Source organism: Grampus griseus, assembly GCF_964374135.1.
Source record: "Grampus griseus genome assembly, chromosome: 9".
In the NCBI taxonomy this organism is placed as follows: Eukaryota; Metazoa; Chordata; class Mammalia; order Artiodactyla; family Delphinidae; genus Grampus; species Grampus griseus.
In genome coordinates, this window is record NC_139003.1 from 75448378 (window position 1) to 75472936 (window position 24559).

At 37.7% G+C, this 24559-nt stretch overlaps 1 protein-coding gene across 4 annotated transcripts in view; it reads right to left on the bottom strand.

Moving 5' to 3' along the window:
- Positions 1-24559, bottom strand: part of RUNDC3B (RUN domain containing 3B) — a gene marked incomplete at its 5' end in the record, with an annotated part of 155298 nt that overhangs the window by 36688 nt on the left and 94051 nt on the right. For all 4 annotated transcript variants that reach the window (XM_082661583.1, XM_082661582.1, XM_082661580.1 and 1 more), the window contains 2 exons: positions 4752-4909; positions 10907-11075. In XM_082661583.1, the coding sequence (XP_082517709.1) occupies positions 4752-4909; positions 10907-11075 (327 nt within the window). The remainder of the gene's footprint in view (positions 1-4751; positions 4910-10906; positions 11076-24559) is intronic.

The following is a 24559-nucleotide window of genomic DNA, read 5'->3' on the forward strand; positions in this document are numbered from 1 at the left end:
TTTTTATTTTATAAATTTAGTTATTTTTGGCTGCATTGGGTCTTCAGTGAGAGGGGGCTACTCTTGGTTGTGGTGCATGTGCTTCTCATTGTGGTGGCTTCTCGTGTTGCAGAGCACGGGCTCTTGGCACGTGGGCTCTGTAGTTGTGGCCTGCAGGTTCTAGAGCACAGGCTCAGTAATTGTGGTGCAGGAGCACAGGCTCAGTAATTGTGGTGCAGGGGCTTAGCTGCTCTGCCGCATGTGGGATCTTCCCGGACCAGGGCTCGAACCCATGTCCCCTGCATTGGCAGGTGGATTCTTAACCACTGCCCCACCAGGGAAGTCCCTTGAAAATTTCTTAATAAAAAATTAAAAATATAATAATAGCTTCAGAATTTAAATGCTAATTATTATTTTATAAGTATTAAATGCTAAATAACAGAAATAACTAAACAAAACAATATTTATATGTTAATAGTGATATTGTCCTATTTATAAATTGTAATTTAGGGATGCTTCCCTTTTTCATGTACTCAATGTTAAACACTTGCCAAATAAAATGAGTCACTTCTCCATGAAATCTGTAGGGCAGTTCTAACTGTTGGAGGCCCCTGGCCCAGATATAAGGACATCTGCTCAGATATAAGAGACTCTGCCAGCACTTTTAATCTAACATCAGGACTATAAAGGCAATGGAATGCCATTCATATCAAATAAGTACCCCTTTCCTGTTGTAATATATAATTTCTTACAAATACCAAGAAAATACAATAGAAATGGTTCTACCTATCTGGTACCTGGCCTTTTTCTCTTCTGGATGCATTTTCTCGACTTTTCTGTTCTTATATGGATAATAGAGTATGTAATATATATTAGCATGATTGTAATTTACTATTTTAATAACTGTTACCTGCCAAAAACATATATGACCAGCAACTGTCATGATCTGTCCATTATTAACTGGGCTATGATGACATCACTGCATTCTCCTGTTAGAATCCATACCACTCATCCTAAAATTTGTGAACCAGGATGCCACAGCATCCTTGGCTTCTGGTTTGCAGACCGACAGATCAAACCATCACTACTCACCATGAACTACACCAAACTGGCTGTTGAACTATGACAATGGCTTAGTTTTAGCAATGCATGATTCTTCACTCTACTATTTAGACTCTTCAGTCCCTTCTCTAGGAAGCCCTGTAAGACATTTTACTATTCCTATTCTTCAAATCATGAATAGAAAAATTTCATCAACTAAATATAAAAGACTCCCTATTACACATTTTATTGGTATTAATCATGACAAAGAATTTAGCTTTTGCATACTGTTCTGAAGCTGTCTATTCTTGAGGTCTGCAATCAGTGTTTTACAAAGAATCTTTTGTACAGTAGAACATCTATCTGAAGGTCTATCACAGATCCATAATATTATTATAAATATTAATCCAACTACCATTTAGAAACTAGATCTCAAAAGTGATACTCAGGAATAATACAATCAAGTCCAAATTCATGGTCTGGGCATGATAAGGTAAAGCATTTTAAACTCACTATTTATCCGAGTGAATTTATCAAGGAGATCTTAAGGTTTCTGTAAGCCAAAACAGGCTAATAATCTTGACTACCTTCTTTGTCCTACCTGTGTTAAACATGATACCACTTAATACTCATAATAATCCACAAGGTGAATATTATCTCAGTTTTACAAATAAGGAAACAGAGGCTCCAAGATATTAATCAAGATTGAGCTCATATTAGGCAAGGACAGAGCCAGTATCTGAACACAGTCCTGATCTGCAAGAAAGCTTTGGGGTACTCCTCTACCATATCACACTGTGCACTCTACTGCCCAAACTACAAGATGTTCAGATTTTATGAGTATTCAAAGACATTATTAAAGCATACTTTAACAGTAATTCAACAACACAGATAACCGTTGAGAAATATATAAAAAGCTAAGTGACAAATTATTTAAATCACCCAGGAAAAGCTAATCAACATAATGTAGAAGCAAATACTTCATGCTTCATATTCTATTTAATGCTCCTTTTCTGACCTTTTTCTTTATACATTATACATTTTAATCTTCTCAAGGCCACTTTTCTCTCCTCTGGATTAACAAAGGGAACTTCAGTGCCCAACTTTGACTGCAGGCCTTCCTAACTGTTGGTAAAAAAAATATCAGGAAGGAAAAAATGTCCACTCTCTCCCTATAGTTTCAAGGTGCCCAGAGATTATCTGCACCTTAAATATGATTCTGATAACGAAGTAAATCGTAAACATTCTGGAAGGCATATATCTTACTCTTCCATTAAGTATTCTTGTAATGGTTTTTGTACAAAGGAACCTTGTAAGACACCAATTTACAACCTAGCCAGAGACTGTAGCCATGGTATGTGAAAATAAATCTTTAACCTCTAAACTCAATAGTCTAATTCTCATCAGTGGCCTTAATTTTTTATTTTTTGCTCTATTAACTTAAAGAGATTAAAAATAACTCTAAGGTTTCTTTGCAAAATCAGGAAGATCAACAACACTTCTATCACAAAAGTAAGATAAAACCATAACTCGTAGATTCTTTTTCAAGCTAAAAAGTTTGAGACTGTTTCCTTTAAATTATCAGAAGCAAAATAAATGTGATACAGTCAGATTTAATTCTTCAAATGAAAATATCTCTGTGATGAAATAAAAACCGACGACATAATTATTTATAAGTTAAAAGCATTTAGACAAACTACCAGTATTATTTGCAAAAGAAAAATTATTTTCTTAATCTTTTAATTGTAAAGAAATAACCAGAAATCTCTACTGTTTGCTTCATAATATTCTTCTCTCTGCTTATAGTAGTGAGGGGCTACGGGAGGTATTAATCTGCCCCTCAGTGACTGATACCCCATACGACACACTCTCTTTAAAATATTAGAAAAATGGGACTTCCCTGGTGGCGCAGTGGTTAAGAATCTGCCTGCCAATGCAGGGAGCACGGGTTCGATCCCTGGTCCAGGAAGATCCCACATGCTGCAGACCAACTAAGCCCGTGCGCCACAACTGCTGAGCCTGTGCTCTAGAACCCGGGTCCACAACTACTGAGCCTGCGTGCCTAGAGCCCGTGCTCTGCAACAAGAGAAGCCACTGCGATGAGAAGCCCATGCACCGCAACGAAGGGTAGCCCCCGCTCGCCATAAATAGAGAAAGCCCACGTGCAGCCACAAAGATCCAATGCAGCCAAAAAATAAAATAAAATTAAAAATATGTTTAAAAAATTAGAAAAAAAGTAAAAAACAATATGCGAACATAATTCTTTTTATCAAGATACAAATTCCCAGAAAACATTTAATTTTTATGCTCCTTAATAAAACTTTACTTAAAAAAATCATTTTTTATGCTTTTAGTCTCAAAGTATCTCCTTGCAAATTAGTTGTTAATTACAAAAGGAACAACAGTAACTATACAGAAGAGAAAAACACCTTAACCAAATGACTAAAATTAACATCACTAATAAAAGGCCAACAGACTTCATTGACCTCTGCATGTGATATCCTGAGGACACACTGCTTACGCTATATTCCAGCCACAAATGGATAAGCTCATTCTAATCACAAGGAAAAGCAAACAAACTCAAATTGACGGATAGTCTATAAAATTACTAGCCTGCATTCTCAGAAATAACAATCTCATGTGAGACAATCACTGAAAAACTATTCTAAGTTAAGAGTGACTAAAGAGAATGACAGCCAAATGCAAAATGTGATCCTGGATTGGATCCTGTACCAAAAAAGCAAAAGCAATAAGAAACATTACTTGGACAATTGATGAAAGTGAAATATGAGTTACAGGTAAAAGAAGTATTTTACTGATTTAAATTTCTTAAAATCAGATCCAAAGTGTGGGTATTTAAGATAATGCCATTGTTCTTAGGAAAAACACACTGAAGTACTAAGGGGTAAAGAGATAATGATGTATGCAACCTCTCAGGTAGTTCAAAAAATAATGTTTGTATATACAAGCAGAGGGAGAGAATTATGACATGTGGAAAATGCTGAAAATCGGTGAATCTAAGAAGGGGCATGTGGGAATTATTTTGTACTATCCTTGCAACTTTTCTGAAAGTTTGAAATTATTTCAAAGTAAAAAATTTAAAAGTCATCCTTAAGATTAAGTAAATATTAATATGAGAAGATTTTCACCATAAACAACTAATTGATAAAATTAAGTTTGACAAAATGGTATGGTTAGTGCAAGTGATTTGAACAGTGATAAGTTAAGGAGCTGTACCAGAATGTAGATCAATACACAGTTTTCTTCATCAAAAAAAGTCTTGCTATGAAAAAAAGTCAGCTCTACTAAACTGTGCTTAGTGACATCCTGGCACAACCTGGTAACAAACAGTTTCTATAATGGCACTGTACTTAAATAGTACAGTGTACTTCGAATAGATGACCTTATATACCATCTTTTTGCATCAATCAATCAATCACTAAATAAATACTTTAAAAATATGCATGTGCATTTGGAATTAATACACACCAAGTTATCGCGTTAACTCTGGATAGCACAACTGCAGGTGATTTTTATTTTCTTCCCATATTTTGTAAAGTTTCTACAGTGACCATGATTACTTTTATAAGAAAAAAGTAAACTTTTTAAAAAGAGTAAGTGAAAAAGAACTAAACAGAAGGCAATCAGACTTCTTGGAACCTGAATCCTATGCCACACATGCCATTTTTCTTAACTTTACTGCCAAAATTTTTCCAAAAGGACTCACTTACAGCTGATCTTGAAGCTCCACAATTATATATTCTAGTTGTTCCTTCTCCAATTTATGAGCCAGATCAGAATCTTCAATCCTCTGTAGTAGTATTTTATTCTGAGCGACAGATTCAGACAGCTGGTTCTCTCGAAGTCGTAAGAGTTCTTCAAGATAACCCTGGAAATACAGATCACCAAGATATAGCAAGTGCAAAACTCTAATATGTATCTTGAAGACAAATGCTGAGTAGCTTAAATGTTATTCTTATCTATATTGTAATGAAACAATTTCAAAGTATCACTGAAGAAATAGAAAAAAAAGCTTTAATTGAATTAAAAATTTAATATATGTTTTCCATTATTTAAAGCTCTTCTCTAAAGTTCAATAAAATATGTTTGTAATTTAAGGTAAAACTTCATTAAAACATTATAATTTCTAAGCTCCACAACAGTGATAAACACTCTCAATGCCTCCTAGCTTCAAAATACAGACCTAATTACAGAATGATCAATTATAAAGCTGCCTCTCTGTGATTATTGTTCAAAAACACTTATTAACATTTTAGCATTAACAAATTAGTGGGAAGCAGTATACTGTCTAGGTTAGGCCTGCAGGCTTAGGGATTATATCGTGTCATACTCAGTTCTACTACTTATAAACTAAGTGTCCTTGGGTAAATTACTTAATCTCTCTGTGCCTTATTTTCATCATCTAAAAAAGTGGGAACAATAAGGGTACCTAGCTGGGAAGATCAAATGAATTAATACAGTGCTTAGAATACTAGCTGGTACCCTGTATGCAATGTATAATTCCTAGCTATTATTATCAGCAGACACCTAATAGATATGAGACTTTTTGAACAGATCCTCTCTTATCTTTTCACCCATTTATTGTTTCTTTGTCCTTTTGCTCTGCTTTCTGGGAGTCTTCACTGGATTTATCCTCCAAATCCTTATACTAAATTTTTGAACTCAGGGAATTTTATTTTTCATTTCCAGTTTTTTTTGTGTGTTTCCTGACTGTTCCCTTCTCATGGCATCCTATTCTTTTTAGATCAGTGTGCTTTAAAATTCCTCTCAGGATATCAATTAGAATCTTTTTTTCTTAGAGTATTCTTCTATTCCATTTCTTATCCTTTTCATGTGCCATTAACAAACTGCTTTAGCTATTTTGGCTTCATGATACATGTTAATAGTAACTAACACTGTTCCTGTTACCGAACTTCTTTTTCAGATTTTTTTCCTGACAATTCTCAAATATTTGCTTTTTCCATAATAAAAATCTCAAAAACTAAAGTTAATTTTTACAAATGAAATTCGGTAGGTATACACAGCTTAACAGAAACTATATAAATATGATTATTTATAAACATCAGTAATTAAACAATACTTAAATACCCAGCACTTAGATCAACCAGCAATACTTTCAGAGCCCCTATAATGTCTTTCCCTGATGACATCCCCTGCCTCCTTTGCAAAGATAACAATACCCTGAGATTTGTGTTTATCATCCCCTTGCTTTCCCTTCTAGCATTACCACAAACGTATGTCATCTTAAACAATATATTGGGCTTCCCTGGTGGCGCAGTGGTTGAGAGTCCGCCTGCCGATGCAGGGGACACGGGTTCGTGCCCCGGTCCGGGAAGATCCCACATGCCGCGGAGCGGCTGGGCCCGTGAGCCATGGCCACTGAGCCTGCGCGTCCGGAGCCTGTGCTCCGCAACGGAAGAGGCCACAACAGTGAGAGGCCCACGTACCACAAAAACAAAAAAACAAAAAAAACAATATATTTAGTTTGGATGGGTTTTATCTATATTCTTTTGAAACTTGCTTTTTCGTCTACAGTGATGAGTCTAGCTGTAGCTCACTCATCACTCTCAATCGTGGACAGCGTTCTGCTGCATGAATACTACAGCTTATTTATTCACTCTCCTATCAATGGTCATATGGATCATTTTAGATTTTTCTTAATATAAACAATATTCCTGTGAACAGTCAGTTATGAGACAGCTGGGACACACATCTGAGAGTTTCTAGGAGACATGACTAGGAGCAGAGTCGCTGGGCCACAGGCCACACATATCTCCACATTTACTAGATAACACCAAATGGTTCGTACTATGGTTTTTATATTAATCACATCCTGTATTAATTCACGTGACTTTACATGAGTATCAAAGTTATACTGACTTCCTAAACTCATTGGAAAATATCCCTTCTTTTCCTATTCTCAAGAACAGTCAGTATAAAATAGGAATTACTGCCTTTTGAACATTTGGTATCATTTACCTCAAAAACCAAACAAGTGTGGTGATTCTGGGGAGAGGAGGGAATAGATTTTAAACTACTTGCTTAATTTTTTCAATGATTATAGGTCTATTAGTTTTGAGAAGTAATATTTATAAAAATTCTTCATCTAAGTTTTCTAAGGTGTTGACATAAAATTGGTAAAATTATTCGTTAATAATTATGGGGGGTCTCCACTGCATTTATAGTTATGCTGCCTCTTCTTTTTTTTTTAATATTTATTTATTTAATTTTGGCTGCATTGGGTCTTAGCTGTGGCACACGGGATCTTTCGTTGCGGCTCGCAGGCTTTGTGTGGTGCGCGGACTCCAGGGTGCACAGGCTCTGTAGTTGTGGCACGCGGGCTCCGGAGCATGTGGGCTCTGTAGTTGTTGCATGCGGGCTCCAGTGCACGTGGGCTCTGTAGTTGCACAACACAGGCACTCTAGTTGTGGCGCACGGGTTCAGATGCCCTGCAGCATGTGGGATCTTAGTTCCCCAACCAGGGATTGAACCTGTATCCCCTGCATTGGAAGGCAGATTCTCAACCACTGGACCCCACCAGGGAAGTCCCTGTCTAGTCTCTTTTAATTCTTAAAATTGTCTATCTGTGCCTTAACTCTTTTAAATTTAATTATGGTTGAGATTTGTATATTTCATTAGTTTTTACAGATAATCAGCTTTTGGTTTTATTAATTCTGTATCTCTATTTCATTAATATCTGCTCTTATTTTTCTTATTTTGAACTGGTTTGGTTTTTTTACCTCTTGGATGCTTAGCTCTTTAATTTTCATTCTTTCTTTTCTAAGATAAGTAATTCTCCAAGCACTGAACAAGTTGCAACTTAGTACTAAGAGTATGCATTGTTTTCATTCCTGTTCACTTCTAAGTATTTCCACATTTCTTTTTTGACCCAAAATTTAGAAGACTTTATTTTTTTTAAATCCCCATTGGTGTACTTCAGGGTGTGGTAAAATTTTTCTATTGAATCTAACTTTATTGCATTGTGATCACTATTACATCATTTCTTTGGCATTTAACGGCATTTGTTTTGTGATCTAGCATAGTCCATAAAAACTGAATAGTTGTCCCATGTGTGCTTGAAAAGAATGTGTGTTCTAATTGTTAGCATTTAACATATTTTAGATTGAGCTTACTAGCTGTGTTGTTCATTACATCCTTATCAATTTTTTGTCTGTTTAATCTGTAATTATTAGGATGTTAAAATTTTCTACTATAATTATGGATTTATCCATTTCTCATGGATATTCTAACAATTTCTATCTCATATTTTTCATGGCTACATTGTTAAATGCATGTAAGTTCAGCACTGTTAAACAACATTCCTGATGAATTGTTCTTTTTTAAAAAGGCAATTCTTTCTTTAGTCTTAATGATGCTTTTTGCCTTAATGTCTATCTTGAATGATACTGATATAGAATTATTTTGGTTAGTATTTGCCTACTCTATTTTTATACTCCTAGTTTCAACTTTTTTGTGTCCCTCTTTTATGTATGCCTCTTACAGACGGCATATAACTAAAATTAATGATTTAAAACATAAATTTAAGAGTTTGTCTTTTTTCTCTTAATTTTAAAATTATTATTATTATTTTTTGGCCTCACCATGAGGCTTGTGGATCTTAGCTCACTAACCAGGGGTTGAACCCGGGCCCTCGGCAGTGAGAGCACAGAGCCCTAACCACTGGACTGCCAGGGAATTCCCAAGAGTTTGTCTTAACTGGCAAGTTTACACCATTTACTTTTATGGTGATGTTGACTCTTTTGGTTGTATTGAGATTTATTTCTACCACTTTATTTTGTGTTTTCTTTATATCATCCTTATTTTTTCTCATTTGCTCTTTGCTATTGTGTTAATCAATTTTCCTTATTTTGTTTCTTTCTTATTATTAGTTTAAAAGCTAAATATTCTATTTCTTTTAACTGCAACTTTGGAAACAGGAATACACATTAAAAAATATGTCTATACTCCTTTGCTACACTTCTATACAGCTAAAAGACCTCAAAAGGCTTTAGCTTCAATCACCCTCTCTCTCTCTTTCTGACACTATTAGATAGTGTTTTAGTTCCATTTTACTTCCCAGGGAAGGCTGAAGCCTGAACTAATTGTTAAGCTTCAGATATTTTGTAATTCAGCTGTTAAAACACTGCTATTATAAAAAATTAAATTTTATAAACTTACCATTAAGTAAATTATATCAAAAAACAGAATAACTACAAAACCTATCGTTTCCCAAGTGTTTTACTATATTTTACTATTACAATCTGTGCTCTTCAAGTCATTTATATTTACTGTGTCTGCCTGGTAGAAAAACTATATAATGGTGTGCTACTGTGCCTCTCTTCCTGATTCTACATTCAGTGACATCAAATTGGTAGTTTTAAGTTGGCCATGATGGGAGTATTCATCCCAGAGAAATCAGCAAATGCTACAAATCAGGCCTTATCTAATTCCTCTGCAAAGCAAGTTGTTAATCATATCCCAGAACAACACTGCCACCCCATAATGGTCACTAATATTGCTGTTGCTGTTTCATGTAGTCAAGGTTTATTTGTCAATTTCTGTGCTTACTCTGCCATTTTGCAGCGCATCCTGCCTTCTAGGTTCAGTTTCCAACTCGAATGATAGCGGGCCTAGGTTTGCTGCTCCCCGGTTGGTATTAAAACACAAGTACCTAGGTTAAGGGAATGGCCCCTCACCCCCACCCCAGAAGCCTGCAGTGACTGTAACTCATGACTTATTCCAGGCCCTTCTTTGTTTACAGTCCTTAGTGAGCTCCTATTTTTTAGGCCCTTCTTTGTTTACAGTCCTTAGTGAGCTCCTATTCTTTGAGAGAGCAGCTCTGTATGAAACTCTTTCAAATTTTATCCTACTTGGCATTTTCAGATTTTTGCAATGTAAAGGCTTTCAGTTATCATAGCGTGACTTCCGGCTGGTAGCTGGTACCAGAATTCTCCTTTAACAGGGTATTAAAGTTTTCTTTATATTTCTAACTAGCAGCTGTTTGTCTACAGGAAATCTCTTCATATTTGTAAATTTCCTTTGTAACCATTTTCCTCAGTGTATTTTTTATTGTTCTGATAATTCTATGGATAATTCAATTGGGCTCTCCCTACACAGCTCATCTATGAATAATGATAATTTGAAAGGAAGGGTAGGAAGGAAAATAAATCATACAGTGAAAAAGAAGAGGTTACAACTCAAGATGATAGAGTTTATATTCCATTCTGTTATGTACCCCACTTTGCCTACTACAGCGCTTAACCCACAAGAGCTGCTAAAATACCTGATTTAAAAAAAAAAAAGAGTGAGACACATATATGGAATTTCTTAGGCAATTACTGCATTTTCATAAACCAAATAATCCTTTATAAAATTAATCATAGAAACTAATACCTCAGACAAATGAAACTGCATACAGAAGAATAAATGGCTTATTATATATATTAAAACATAAAATTATTTAAGAAACAAAAGCCTCTCCTAAAACTGGCCCTGATTTTTTTGTTTGTTTGTTTTTTGCGGTACGCGGGCCTCTCACCGTTGTGGCCTCTCCTGTTACGGAGCACAGGCTCTGGACGCGCAAGCTCAGCGGCCATGGCTCACGGGCCCAGCCGCTCCGCGGCATGTGGGATCTTCCTGGACCGGGGCACAAACCCGTGTCCCCTGCATCGGCAGGCGGACTCTCAACCGCTGTGCCACCAGGGAAGCCCAGGCCCTGATTTTTAATTAAAAGGAGGACAATCCAAGAACAGAAAGGAAGTAGCAATAGGTAAATACTTCTATACAGCTAAAAGGTCTTTTGGTAGTGACAGTCTAAAGGTAGTACTAGAACCAAATTAAATGACTTTTGACAACTGATAAATACCTTCTGTTCCAGTGTTAGTTGATACTTTTGTTTAACTCTCTTACACTTGTTGAACCAACTATTCTCATCCATGATGAAAGGAGGCCCGATGTTCTCTGGAGTGCTGCTTTCACTACCACTGCTTCCCAAAGTCCTCAGCTCTTCCTCATCACTGCTGATGCTGTCAGAACTGAGAAGATTAAAAATTTTTAAAGAAACAAAATTCATAATATGTTCCACTTTGATTTTTTAGAAACACTTCTGTATTTGCAAGCTACTGGTGAGCAAGCTCCAAAATATTCATCACTGACTATACAATAATAATGATATTATCATCAAGCCTAGAGATGCTACAGAAGTTCAAGTGAGGTTTACAGACCTAAGGGCACTAACACAGAAACTGTGAGAATGTCCTGAGGAGAGAGAAAACACTTCTAAAGAAGAGAACCAGAAACTCCACATGTGCTGAGAAGACCTGTCTAGCTGTGTTCTTTTTACTGTCCCACGTAGATCAAAAGAATGAAACTGGAACCCTATCTTATACCATATACAAAAATCATTCTAAATAGATTAAAGACTTGAATGTAAGACCTGAAACTGTAAAAATCCTAGGAGAAAACATGGGGGTAAGCCCTTGACATCAATCTTGACAACGATTTTTGGATTTGACACCAAAAAAAAAAAAAAGTAAAAAAAAAAGCAAAAGCAAGATAAAGAAGCGGGGCTACATCAAACTAAAAGCCTTCTGCACAGCAAAGGAAACCAGCAACAAAATGAAAAGGCAACATACTGAATGGGAGGAAATATCTGCAAATCATATATCTGATAAGGAGTTAATATCCAAGATATATAGAGAACTCAACAGCCAAAAAACAAACGTGATTGAAAAATAATCAGAGGAATAGAATAGACATTTTTCAAAAAAAGACATACGAATGGCCAACAGGTACATAAAAAGGTGCTCAACATCACTTATCATCAGGGAAATGCAAATCAAAATCACAAGATATCACCTCACATCTGTCATAATGGCTATCATCTTAAAAAAAAAAATGACTATCATCAAAAAGATAAGTGTTGGGCTTCCCTGGTGGCACAGTGAGAGTCTGCCTGCCGATGCAGGGGACATGGGTTCGTGCCCCGGTCCGGGAAGGTCCCACATACTGCGGAGCGGCTGGGCCCGTGAGCCTGTACTCTGCAACGGGAGAGGCCACAACAGTGAGAGGCCCGCGTACCGCAAAAAAACAAACAAACAAAAAAGATAAGTGTTGATGAGGATGTGGAGAAAAGGGAACCCCTGTGCATTGCTGTGGGAGTGTCAACTGATACGGTCATTATGGAAAACAGAATGGAGTTTCCTCAAAATATTGAAAATAGAACTACCATATGATCCAGCAATCCCACTTCCAGGAATGTATCAAAAGGAAATGAAAACAGAATCTTGAAGAGATACCTGTACTCCCATGTTTACTGCAGCACAAGTAATCAAGATATGGACATGAGCTAAGTGTCCATCAATAACTGAATGGATAAAGAAGATGTGGTGTATACATATACACAGTGGAATACCGTTCAGCCATGAGAGGTTAAGAAATCTTGCCATTTGCAACAACATGGATGGATCCTGAGAGCATTATGCTAAGTGAGATAAGCCAGACACAGAAAGACAAATACTGGGGGTATCACTTATATGTAGAATCTTAAAAAAAAAAAAAAAGTCAAACTCATAGAAATAGAGACTAGAACATGGTTCCCAGGGGCGAGGAGGAGGAATAGGGAGAGGTTGGTAAAAGGGTACAAACTTTCAGCTGTAAGATTAATAAAGTCTGAGCATCTACTGTAAAACATGGTGATTATAGTTGATAACACTGTATTATATAACTGAAATTTGTTAAGAGAGTATAACTTAAATGTTCACACACACACACAAAAAGATAAATACATGAGGTGATGGATATGTTAATTAACAACACGGGGGAAATCCTTCCGCAAGGTATACATTATCAAAATACGGTATCAAATCACCACAATGTACACTTGAAATATCTCAGAATTTTATTTGTTAATGATACATCAATAAAGCTGATTTTACAAAAGAGTAAGAAAAGATCATCACAAACCCAAAGAAGGTAGAAGAAACAAAATAATATAGATAAAAACAGAAATTAATGAGCTAGATGGCAAAGGTACAACAGAGGATCAACAAAGAAAAACAAACACTTAATGACTAACAAAATTGATAAAGCTTTGGTAAGGATGATTTAAAAGACAAAAAAATAAAAGTTACAATAACAAAAAGCAAAAGTTAATATAACTAGAGATGAAAAGAGATTTAAAAGATATTAAAAGAAATTCTCTGAACATCATGATATAAAATTCTGAAAATTTTAACAAAATAAAATTTACCAAAACTGAACGAATAATAGAAACTGGAAAGATGATAAATAAATCAGTAAGTTTTAAAAACATCCAAGAGGGACTTCCCTGGTGGCACAGTGGTTAGAAATCTGCCTGCCAGTGCAGGGGACATGGATTCCATCCCTGTTCTGGGAAGATCCCACGCGCTGCAGAGCAACTAAACCCATGCACCACAACTACTGAGCCTGTGCTCTAGAGCCTGTGAGCCACAATCACTGAGCCCGTGTGCCACAACGACTGAAGCCCATGCACCTAGAGCCCGTGCTCCGCAACAAGAGAAGCCACCGCAATGAGAAGGCTGCGCACCGCAACAAAGAGTAGCCCCCGCTCACCACAACTAGAGAACGCCTGTGTGCAGGAACAAAGGCCCAACACAGCCGAAAGTAAAAATAAATAAATAGATATATTTGTGGAAACAAAGAAAAAAAGCAATGAATACACAAAAAAAAATTAAAAAACAAAAAATAAATTTAAAAATCCAAGAGTAGAAAGGGAGAACTGATAACAAGGAAGTTCCTTATAAGGACAAGGAAGAAAATAAATGCTAACTACGGTGGTCCAAGGAACTATATAAACACTTCACATACATCGCCTCATTAATCCTCATGATATCCCCATGAGGTACTGCTGTACTATTTAATAGGTTCATTCAGCAAATGAAGAAAATGAGAATATGAGATGATAAGCAGATGCTTGAGGTCACACCAGTAAGGGGAACTGGTATCACTATTTTAGGCAGAACATTCAGTGGAGGCTTCATTACTAAGGTGGTATTAAGCTGAGTTTTAGAGAAGATGAATGAACTAGCCATGCAAATATCTGAGAGAGACTGTGCTCCTGGTAGAGGACAGAAAGATGCACAGGTGTGCCCGGTGTGCTCAAGGGATAACAAGATGGCAAGTGTTACTGAAGCACAGTGAGTAACAGGGCAGGGAGTAAGACATGAGGTCAGAGAGGTACTGAAGGCCAGATCAACTACGGAATTTGTTTTTCACTTCGGGTCAGAAGGAAAGAAACTACTGGAAAGTTGTGAGCAGAGGAATGAAGTGATTTGACTTATAGTTCAAAAGTATCACTCTGGCTGCTCTATGGAGAAATAAACTACAGGAGGCAAGAGGTGGAGCACGAAGACTCTTGCAAATCTCCAGGTTTAAATTTAGGAGGTGATGGTGGTGCAAAAATATTTGCTGATGGATCGTATGTGGATTACGGAAGAGAGAATTCAACAATGACTCCAAAGTTTTTGAGCATAAATGACTGGAATGCTAGAACTACCATTCTTGGAATGGCAAAGACTAAAGGAAGGAAAGCTGTTTTGTGTGAGGGGGTGTGGGGTGATGGGATTAGGAGTTCATTATTGTACCTGTTATATCTGAGGTGCTTATTACACATCCAAGTGGAGGTGTCAACTTGGCAGCTGGATGTATGAGTTTCAGAGTTTAGAGTAGTGTTCCAGGTGGAAGTATATATTTGGGAAAGAGCAGCACATAGATAGTATTTAAAGCCATGAAACTAGATGAAACTACTTAGTACAGACAGAGAAGATGATTCAGGACTGATCTCTGAAACAGTCCAACATTTAGAGGTTGGGGAAATGAGGAGAAAGCAGTGAAGGGGAGTAAAAAGGAGGAAAAGCAGAAGAGTGCTGACAAGAGCAGTCATGTGTATCAAACACTGCTCCAAGGTCAAGTAAGGTGAGGAAACTAACCCCTGGATTTCGCAACAAGACAATTACTGGTGACTCTGAAAATAGCAGTTTCAGTGGTAGGTATTAAAGCTCATATGAATAGTTCAAGAGTGAATGGAGACAAAAAAAAAAAAGGGAGGCATGGTTTTGTAATAAAGGAAGGGGTACTAAGAAAAAGCTAGAAGTGAATGTGGGGTTAGGAAAGTCTCTCTTTCCTAAGAGAGACTTTTAGGAAATAAGATTTTTTAAGATGGGGAAAATAACAACATGCTTATATGCTGTGATGTGTGGGAAGATCTAGAAAAGGAAAAATTAATGGAAGGGGACAACCGCTGGAGCTAAGACCTTAAACAGAAAAGACAGGATGGGATGCAGTACACAGGCGAAAAGACTGGCCTTTGGTAGCAAATGATTAGCGTCTCCCTACTAAGAGGGGGAAAAGGCAGAGTACAGTGGTCCCTCAGTACTCATGAAGGACTGGTTCCAGGAGCCACCCCAGATATCAAAGTCCATGGGTGCTCAAGTCCCTTATATGTACAAGTCCCATATACATCTGATCCACAGCTGGTTGATTCATGGAGGTGAAACCTGCAGATATGGACAGCCAACAGTACATGGAATGCTACGCTTAGGAAGGGCAATTGAACAGCATGCTGGATCGTTTACGGTCTCTCTAACTCAGCAATTTTGTTTGCAGAAATTTACCTCTTTAGGAAATAATCATTCTAAGTATAAAGACTTAGCTACTAGAATATTATACTTTAAAGTGAAAAATTGAAGGCATCATAAAAGACCAATAATCATTGGCTACTACTAGACTTTTCTGGCCTAAAATCCATTCAAGGAAAAAATGTTTAAAGTTACACCAAGCAGTAACTCAGAAAAAACTTAACTTTTCTCACTGGTACACAACCTAAAACTTAATTAAACCAATTTTAAATATGAAATATATTTTAGGATGTTTTCTCTTAACATATTTCATGTATTTAGCTTCAGAAGGATAAAACTCTATTTCAAAAGACTAATAGCTAATAAATATTTTTTAAAGTTCAACTTCACCAGCAATCAAATAAATGCAAACCGAAACAACAACAGGATATCATTTTTTACTTACAGAATTAGCCACACCTTTAAGTTGGAAACTGTGGAGGCAGGCACTGTCACATATTGCTGATAGGATCTACATTAGTATGGCCTCTCTGGACATGCTCTCTTGACAGCATGTTTCAAAAGTTTCAATGACATATATACTAGAAATTCTACTTCCAGGATTTTTTTTTAAATTTATTTTTGGCTGTGCTGGGTCTTCGTTGCTACACGTGGGCTTTCTCTAGTTGCAGCAAGCGGGGGCTACTCTTCGATGAGGTGTGAGGGCTTCTCATTGCAGTGGCTTCTATTGTTGCGGGGCATGGGCTCTAGGTGCGCGGGCTTCAGTAGTTGTGGCATGCGGGCTCAGTTGTTGTGGCTCGCAGGCTCTAGAGCACAGGCTCAGTAGCTGTGGTGCACGGGCTTACTTATTCTGTGGCATGTGGGATCTTCCTGGACCAGGGCCCAAACCCATGTCCCCTGCATTGGCAGGCAGATTCCTAACCACTGTGCCACCAGGGAAGCCCCTACTTTCAGGATTTTAACTTAAAGAAATAATGATGGTTCTGCATAAAAAGATGTAGTGACAAGGATATTAACTGCAATACTATATACGACGAAACTAAATGCACTCCAGAAGTACAATAACTGGGTTAACATACTATACTAACAATGAATTCTATTTATTTTAGGAAATGATGCTATAGAAGGACAGTTAAAGACGTGCAACAATGTTCATTATACAGTATTAAGGGAAACAGTTACATGTATATTATGCTTCCATTTTAATTTAAAAATATTCCTATGTACAGAAAAGGCTGAAAGCTATCCATCAAAATGTTAATGCTTCTAGCAGTTGCTCCTTAAATGTAAGATGAGTGACTTAAGCTTTCTTCTACTTTCTACTTTTCTGTACTTTCCAACTATTCTACAATAAACACTTAATTTTCCAAATAAGTTAAAAGCAGTAATTTGGGGAGGGACAGACTCTTATGGTTTCTTAAATGAGGCATCAAATAGAATTTTTAAAAATTGTGTCTAATTACAGGTACATTTGGGTGGAAGTAATTCAATTTTTAAAATATTGGCTCTTTATGACTATTAGGATAGTTTAAATCTTTCTAAAAAGAAAAGCTCCATGGTCTGTAATGCTAACTGGGTTACGACTAGGTTGAATTGGTATTTCCTTTCTTGTTTATATAACAAGATGGTAGGAATCCTTTAGTATACAAAGAAGAGGAAGCTATACATATATGTTTGGATTAGTGCATCAAAGAAAGAGGAAATTGCACAAAAAAATCAGACAAAAGTGGCTAAGCAGCTGGGGACACAGAATATAGGTCATTAAACTCATTCTGAGGGCACCAGATGAGAAGGCTTCATTATCATATCTTTTTAAAAGCACTGTAATAATTACTACAGTCTCTTAGGTACGAAAAGAGAAAAATCTGTATTTACATTTTTCTTCATATTTTAATTTAAATTATTTCCTAAATCGCTAAAAATAGCCTTTCTAACTGCATTCTGATGACCAAACTCCTCTCTCCAACTGTCATCTTGCTCTTTAATTTCAGACTTGAGGCCCACTCTGCACAAACTAGCTGTGTGACTATGGCCAAGGTATTTAACCTCTCTGTGTTTCAGTTTTCTCATTTAAAAATAAGGACAGTGGTGCTTACCTCACTGGTTTCTGAGGAGATTAATGAGTTAATAGAAGTAAATGACTTAAAACAATGCTTGCTATATAATAAACATGCAATAAATGGTATTGACATTTTTACTAGTATTGTTTTGAACTATCCGTTATCTTCACAAAATGTCCTATAATCCAAACATATCCCAAAAGAGTACAATTTTATGCCTGTTAAAAACATCTTCTTGGTGTATTTCTTTTCTAGATCTAATGTAACAGACTTATCCCTTTTCCCAAGGGATCTACTTACTTAAGTTAGAAATCTTTGTACCATAATACTCTATTCCTCCTTCTCCTTCATCACCTAAAATATCTTCACACTCCTAGCTCTGAAATCATGACTTCTCTTACTAGACTTCTCTTACTAGATGGTGATTATCTTGGATACAGGGATTGCATTCCTTTTTAGAAGTTCACAGAGTTCCTACAGTCTTGACATGTATGTATCCCTAGGAAAGTTTCTTTAGGCACTCAATAAATGTATCTTGGGTGTGTGTGTATGTTTGTGTGTACATATACATATATTACATATATACATATATTACTCACTCTATCTCCCTTACAGCTTTGGCCTGATCATAACATTTCAGAAGTATATAAAGAGAGGGGAGCAGAGTCAAGATGGCAGGCTAGGAGGACGCGGAATTCGCATCTCCCGCACAACTAGGGCACCTAGCTGGCACCGGTGGGGGACCACAGACACCTAAGGGGACGGGAGGAACCCCCAGCGACCGGGTAGGACATGGGGCCTGGGTGGAAGGGACGGGGGAGGAGAAGTGGAGGCGGGAAAGGACTGGCAGCCCTGGACTGGCGGCCCTGAGGGGCGGCTGGGGGAGGGGAGGAGTTCCTACACCCAGTGGGACCCACCCACGAGATGGGGGAGACCCTGGGGGAGACAGTGGGGGAGGGGCGTGAAGGAATGGAAGGGAACGGGGCCAGGCTTTCCCTGTCCACTTAGGCACCGGGGAGCCTCTTGGGCTCCCGGGCCGAATCCTCTGCCCTCGGAGCCTCCCTCCTGCCCGCAGAACCCAAGCCCCGCCCCTACACCCCCACCCAGGGCCTTACCTCTACGCTTGGAGACACCTCAGAGACCCCCTCCAACGTGCTGGGCCTAAACCCCACCCACACGCCCTCACCCACGACCTTACCTCCAAACTCTGTAACCTCACACGCCAGAGGCCCTTCTTTGGACGTGCTATTCCTCCCCTTCTGGGCGGGGCCTAAGCAGAGGCCCTGCCCTACACTTGAACGTCGCCAGCCTAGGCCCCGCCCACAAAGCCTTTTCCAGCTGGCGTGGGTCTTGAGCCTAGACCCTGCCCCACACTGAAACATCAGGCCCCACGCTGAAATGTCACCCCCCACCTAGGCTCCGCCCCACCCTAAACCCCACCCCTGCCCATGTTCCAAACCCTGCCTGAACTCTGCCCCACTTAGTCAAGGCTTTCTTTTTTCTTCTTTTAGGTTGGGGTTCTATTTTACCCTGTTGTTGATTCATTTATACTTTTATTTTTTCTAATAAATCTTTTATTTTTCTAATTTTATTGTATTCTTTACACTTTGTTACTGCTCTGCTCCTTTTGGCTTGTTCCCTCCCTTTTCTTAAATTTATTTATTTATTTGTTTATTTTCTTTTTTCTGTTGTGGTTTTGTTTTACTTTGTTGAAGTTGTTTCAATTATATTTTTATTTTTTCTAATATATTTTTTATCTTTCTAATTTTATTTTATTTTTTATTCTTTGTTATTGTACTGCTTGCTTTTTTTTTTTTTTTTTGCCACACCATGCAGCTTGCCGAATCTTGGTTCCCAGGCCGAGGGTTGGCCCGAGCTCCTGTGGTGGGAGTGCCAAGCCCAAACTGCTGGACTAAAGGAGAACCTCAGACCCCAGGGAATATTAATTGGAGTGAGGCCTCCCAGAGGTCCTCATCTCAGCACCAAGACCTGGCTCTACCCAACTGCCTGCAAACTCCAGTGCTGGACGCCTCAGGCTAAACAACCAGTAAGACAGGAATAAAGCCCCAACCCAACCATCAAAAAAAACAACTGAAATGACAAAATAATATGTTACAGACAGAGGAGCAAGGTAAAAACGTACAAGATCAAATAAATGCAGACAAAATAGGCAAGCTACCTGAAAAAGAATTCAGAGTAATGATAGTAAAGATGATCCAAAATCTCAGAAACAGAATGGAGAAAATATAAGAAACATTTAACAAAGATCTAGAAGAACTAAAGAGCAAACAAACAGTGATGAACAACACAATAACTGAAATGTAAAATACTCCAGAAGGAATCAATAGCAGAGTAACTGAGGCAAAAGAACAGATAAGTGAGCTGGAAGATAAAATGGTGGAAATAACTGGTGGGGAGTAGAATAAAGAAAAAAGAATGAAAAGAATTGAGGATGCTCTCAGAGACCTCTGGGAGAACATTAAACGCACCAACATTTGAATTATAGGGGTCCCAGAAGAAGAGAAAAAGAAAGGGACTGAGAAAATATTTGAAGAGATTACAGTCAAAAACTTCCCTAACATAGAAAAGGAAATAGTCAATCAAGTCCAGGAAGCTCAGAGAGTCCCATACAGGATAAACCTAAAGAGAAACACGCCGAGACGCACATTAATCAAACTATCAAAAATTAAATACAAACAAAAAATATTAAAAGCAGCAAGGGAAAAGCAACAAATAACATACAAGGGAATCCCCATAAGGTTAACAGCTGATCTTTCAGCAGAAACTGTGCAAGCCAGAAGGGAGTGGCAGGACATACTTAAAGGGAAGAAACTACAACCAAGATTACTCTGCCCAGCAAGGATCTCATTCAGATTGACAGAGAAATCAAAAGCTTTACAGACAAACAAAAGCTATGAGAATTCAGCACCACTAAACCAGCTTTACAACAAATGCTAAAGGAACTTCTCTAAGAGGGAAACACAAGAGAAGAAAAAGACCCACAAAAACAACCCCAAATCAGTCATGAAAATGGTAATAGGAACATACATATCGAAAATCACCTTGAATGTAAATGGATTAAATGCTCCAACCAAAAGACACAGACTGGCTGAACGGATATAAAACCAAAATCCTTATATATGCTATCTACAAGAAACCCACTTCAGACCTAGGGACACAGACTGAAAGTGAGGGGATGGAAAAAGATATTCCATGCAAACGGAAATCACAAGAAAGCTGGAGTAGCAATACTCATATCAGATAAAATAGACTTTAAATTAAAGACTGTTACAAGAGATGAGGAAGGACACTACATAATGATCAAGGGATCAATCCAAGAAGAAAGTGTAACAATTATAAATATTTATGCACCCAACAAAGGAGCACCTCAAAATACATAAGGCAAATGCTAACAGCCATAAAAGGAGAAATTGACAGTAACACAGTAATACTGGGGGACTTTAACATCCCACTTACACCAATAGATCATCCAGCCAGAAAATCAATAAGGAAACACAAGCTTTAAATGACATAATAGACCAGACAGACTTAATTGATATCTTTAGGACATTACACTTGAAAGCGGAAAAATACACTTCTTCTCAAGTGCACATGAACGTTCTCCAGAATAGACCACATCTTGGGACAAAAATCAAGCCTTGGAAAATTTAAGAAAATTGAAATCGTATCAAGCATCTCTTCCAACCACAATGCTATGAGTTTAGAAATCAATTACAGGAAAAAAACTGTAAAAAACACAAATACATGGAGGCTAAACAGCGTGCTGCTAAACAGCCAAGAGATCATTGAAGAAATCAAAGAAGAAATTAAAAAATACCTAGAAACAAATGACAACGAAAACACAACGATCCAAAAACCTATGGGATGCAGAAAAAGCAGTTCTAAGAAGGAAGTTCAGAGCAATTCAAACTCACCTCAAGACACAAGAAAAATCTCAAATAAACAATCTAACCTTACACCTACAGCAATTAGAGAAAGAAGAACAAAGAAAACCCAAAGTTAGTAGAAGGAAAGAAATCATAGAGACTTCACTGGTGGCACAGTGGTTAAGAATCCGCCTGCCAATGCAGGGGACACTGGGTCAAGCCCTTGTCTGGGAAGATGCCACATGGCACGGAGCAACTATGCCTGTGCACCACAACTACTGAGCCTGCACTCTAGAGCCTGCAAGCCACAACTATTGAAGCCCGTGTGCCACAACTTGAAGCCCGTGTGCCTAGAGCCCATGCTCCGCAACAAGAGAAGCCACCACAATGAGAGGCCCAGGCACCGCAACAAAGAGTAGCCCCTGCTCGCTGCAACTAGAGAAAGCCTGCGCACAGCAACAAAGACCCAATGCAGCCAGAAATAAATAATAAATAAATACAATTTTTTTTAAAAAATTCAACACCCATTTATGATAAAAACTCTCCAGAAAGTGGGCATAGAGGGAACCTTCCTCAACCTAATAAAAGCCATATATCACAAACCCACAGCGAACATCATTCTCAATGGTGAAAAACTGAAACCATTTCCTCTAAGGTCAGGAACAAGATAAGGATGTCCACTCTTGCCACTATTATTCAACATAGTATTGGAAGCCCTAGCCACAGCAATCAGAGAAGAAAAATAAATAAAAGGAATACAAATTGGAAAAGAAGATGTAAAACTGTCACTGTTTGCCGATGACATGATACTATACATAGAAAATCCTAAAGATGCCACCAGAAAACTACTAGAACTAATCAATGAATTTGGTAGGGTTGTAGGATACAAAATTAATGCACAGAAATCTCTTGCATTCCTATACAGTAACAATGAAAGATCAGAAAGAGAAATTAAGGAAACAATCCCATTTACCATTGCAACAAAAAGAATAAAATACCTAGGAATAAACCTACCTAAGGAGGCAAAAGACCTGTAATCAGGAAACTATAAAACACTGATGAAAGAAATCAAAGATAACATAAACAGATGGAGAGATATACCATGCTCCTGGATTGGAAGAATCAATATTGTGAAAATGGCTGTACTACACCCAAAGCAATCTACAGGTTCAATGCAATCCCTATCAAATTACCAATGGCATTTTTTACAGAACTAGAACAAAAAATTTTACAATGTGTATGGAAACACAAAACACCCTGAATAGCCAAAGCAATCTTGAGAAAGAAAAACAGAGCTGCAGGAATCAGGCTCCCTGACTTCAGACTATAAATACTACAAAGCTACAGTAATCAGGACAGTATGGTACTGGCACAAAAACAGAAATATAGATCAATGGAACAGGATAGAAAGCCGAGAGATAAACCCACGCACATATGGTCACCTTATCTTTGATAAAGAAGGCAAGAATATACAATGGAGAAATGACAGCCTCTTAAATAAGTGGTGCTGGGAGAAATGGACAGATACATGTAAAAGAATGAAATTAGAACACACCCTAACACCATACACAAAAATAAACTCAAAATGGATTAAATAAGGCCAGACACTATAAAACTCTTAGAGGAAAATACAGGCAAAACACTATATGACATAAATCACAGCAAGATCCTTTTTGACCCATCTCCTAGAGTAAGGGAAATAAAAACAAAAATAAACAAATCGGACCTAATGAAACTTCAAAGCTTTTGCACAGCAAAGGAAACCATAAACAAGACGAAAAGACAACCCTCAGAATGGGAGAAAATATTTGCAAATGAAACAATGGACAAAGGATTAATCTCCAAAATATATAAGCAGCTCATGCAGCTAAATATCACAAAACCAAACAACCCAATTCAAAAATGGGTGGAAGACCTAAATAGACATTTCTCCAAAGGAGATATACAGATGGCCAACAAATACATGAAAAGATGCTCAGCATCACTAATCATTAGAAAAATGCAAATCAAAACCACAATGAGGTATCAGCTCACACTGGTCAGAAAGGCCATCATCAAAAAATCTAGAAAAAATAAGTGCCAGAGAGGGTGTGGAGAAAAGGGAACCCTCCTGCACTGTTGGTGGGAATGTAAACTGACACAGCTACTATGGAGAACAGTATGGAGTTTCCTTAAAAAAACTAAAAATAGAACTACCATATGACCCAGCAATCCCACTACTGGGCATATACTCTGAGAAAACCATAATTCAAAAAGAGTCATGTACCACAATGTTCATTGCAGCACTATTTACAATAGCCAGGACATGGATGCAACCTAAACGTCCACTGACAGAAAAATGGATAAAGAAGATGTGGCACATATATATAATGGAATATTACTCAGCCATAAAAAGGAAGAAAATTGAGTTATTTGTAGTGAGGTGGATGGACCTAGAATCTGTCATACAGAGTGAAGTAAGTCAGAAAGAGAAAAACAAATACCATATGCTAATGCATATGTATGGCATTTCAAAAAGTGGTACTCATGAACCTAGTGGCAGGGCAGGCATAAAGACACAGACGTAGAGAATGGACTTGAGGGCACAAGGGGGGAAGGGTTAGCTGTGACGAAGTGAGAGAGTAGCACTGACATATATACACTACCAAATGTAAAGTAGATAGCTAGTGGGAAGCTGCTGCACAGCACAGGGAGATCAGCTCGATGCTTTGTGACGACCTAGAGGGGTGGCATAGGGAGGGTGGGAGGGAGGCGCAAGAGGGAGGGAATATGGGGATATATATGGGGATATATGTATACATATAGCTGATTCACTTTGTTGTACAGCAGAAACTAACACAACACTGTAAAGCATTTATACTCCAATAAAGATGTGAAAAAGAAAGAAGTATATAAAGATCATTATTCTATTTGGGAAGTCAATTATGCAAGAAGATCTTCAGAATAGATTTCA